The 1360-nt window shown below is 46.8% G+C and overlaps 1 protein-coding gene across 1 annotated transcript; it reads left to right on the top strand.

The window, feature by feature from the left end:
- Positions 1-45: 45 nt before the first annotated feature.
- On the top strand, positions 46-582 carry Pmar_PMAR000154 (ribosomal protein L3, putative; the record flags this gene model as incomplete). Its single annotated transcript, XM_002778481.1, has 1 exon — positions 46-582. The coding sequence occupies one exon, from the start codon at positions 46-48 to the stop codon at positions 580-582; it is 537 nt and encodes a 178-aa protein (XP_002778527.1).
- Positions 583-1360: the final 778 nt, after the last annotated feature.

The following is a 1360-nucleotide window of genomic DNA, read 5'->3' as shown; positions in this document are numbered from 1 at the left end:
TTCGAGAAGGAGGTACCAATTTCCTCGGTCTTCGATAAGGACGAGATGGTTGATATCATCGGTGTGACTAAGGGTCACGGTAACACTAGTGTCACCACTCGATGGGGTGTCACTCGTCTTGCCCGTAAGACCCATCGTGGTCTCCGCAAGGTCGCCTGTATTGGTGCCTGGCATCCGGCCCGAGTCCAGTTCCAGGTCCCTAGAGCTGGTCAGATGGGTTATCATCATCGTGTTGAGATCAACAAGAAGATCTATCGCATCGGCAAGGCCCTTCGTGAGGATCCTAACAACGCTGCTGGCTCCAACGATCTCACCCAGAAGGCTATCACTCCCATGGGTGGCTTCCCCCACTACGGTGAGGTCAATGAGGACTGGGTTATGCTCAAGGGTACTGTTACTGGTCCTAAGAAGCGTGTCATCACTCTTCGTAAGAGCCTTCTACCCCAGACTAGCCGTAACGCTTTGGAGAAGATCGATCTCAAGTTCATCGATACCTCCTCTAAGTATGGTCATGGTAGATTCCAGACTGCTGATGAGAAGAGGAAGTACTATGGTCGCGAGGCTGAGACTACCCAGGCCTAAACAACCTGCCAGTGTTGACGTGTATTTGGCGGTCACCTTTCTAGGGGTGTGGGATTACGCAGACTGTTGTGTTCATTAATAGCAAATGTGAAACGGTGGAGTTTTTGAGTTATGTTCTTTCGGAGTTTTTGGCTGATGTATGATCATGTGGTTTCATTTGTGGGAAAAAAGTGTCATAAACTACCAGGAATAAATTTTATGGATAAATGATGTTTTTTTAGAGAAAAAATTTTTCGTTCGAGTCGAACTATCCGGATGGTTTCTGTTGTTTCCAAGGCAAATGGTGACGTATGAACGATCCCTCAAGTGTAATTATGTCATGTCGAAATTTGGAAGAGTCTTCCGTAATCGTAGTTCCCGAGTGGTGTTACTTCCTGTTGAGTCCGTCTTGTCCATTAAAAGTCTGGGTGTGTGGGCCCAGATGGGAGTTGTGTTGGGGAGTTTGGGGGGAGGCTTCATGCCTAGAAGTGTAGCATTGGGAAACTGCTTCTGACCTTTATCTTTCGTATTCGCTATTTCTAGTACATCTTGATATTCCTCGGATGGTACGGTAGTAGGATGATGGTCAACTGTGATGAGATTAAGACATCGGTTATTCGCTCGCGTCGGAACACTTTTGAAGTGGCGAATTGTAGATGTTCAAGTTGGCCATTTGTAACATCAAATAGTACAAGGTCACAATGCGCATCGCGGATTAGCATGTTCACATTGGTTGAGGTGTATGTCGGGATTAACTATACCTGGGGCTCTAGAAGTGTTCCCAGTGTGGTAGATCGCA

This window comes from Perkinsus marinus, assembly GCF_000006405.1.
Source record: "Perkinsus marinus ATCC 50983 genomic scaffold scf_1104296949196, whole genome shotgun sequence".
Lineage (NCBI taxonomy): Eukaryota > Perkinsozoa > Perkinsida > Perkinsidae > Perkinsus > Perkinsus marinus.
This window is presented reverse-complemented; position numbering and strand designations above follow the sequence as displayed.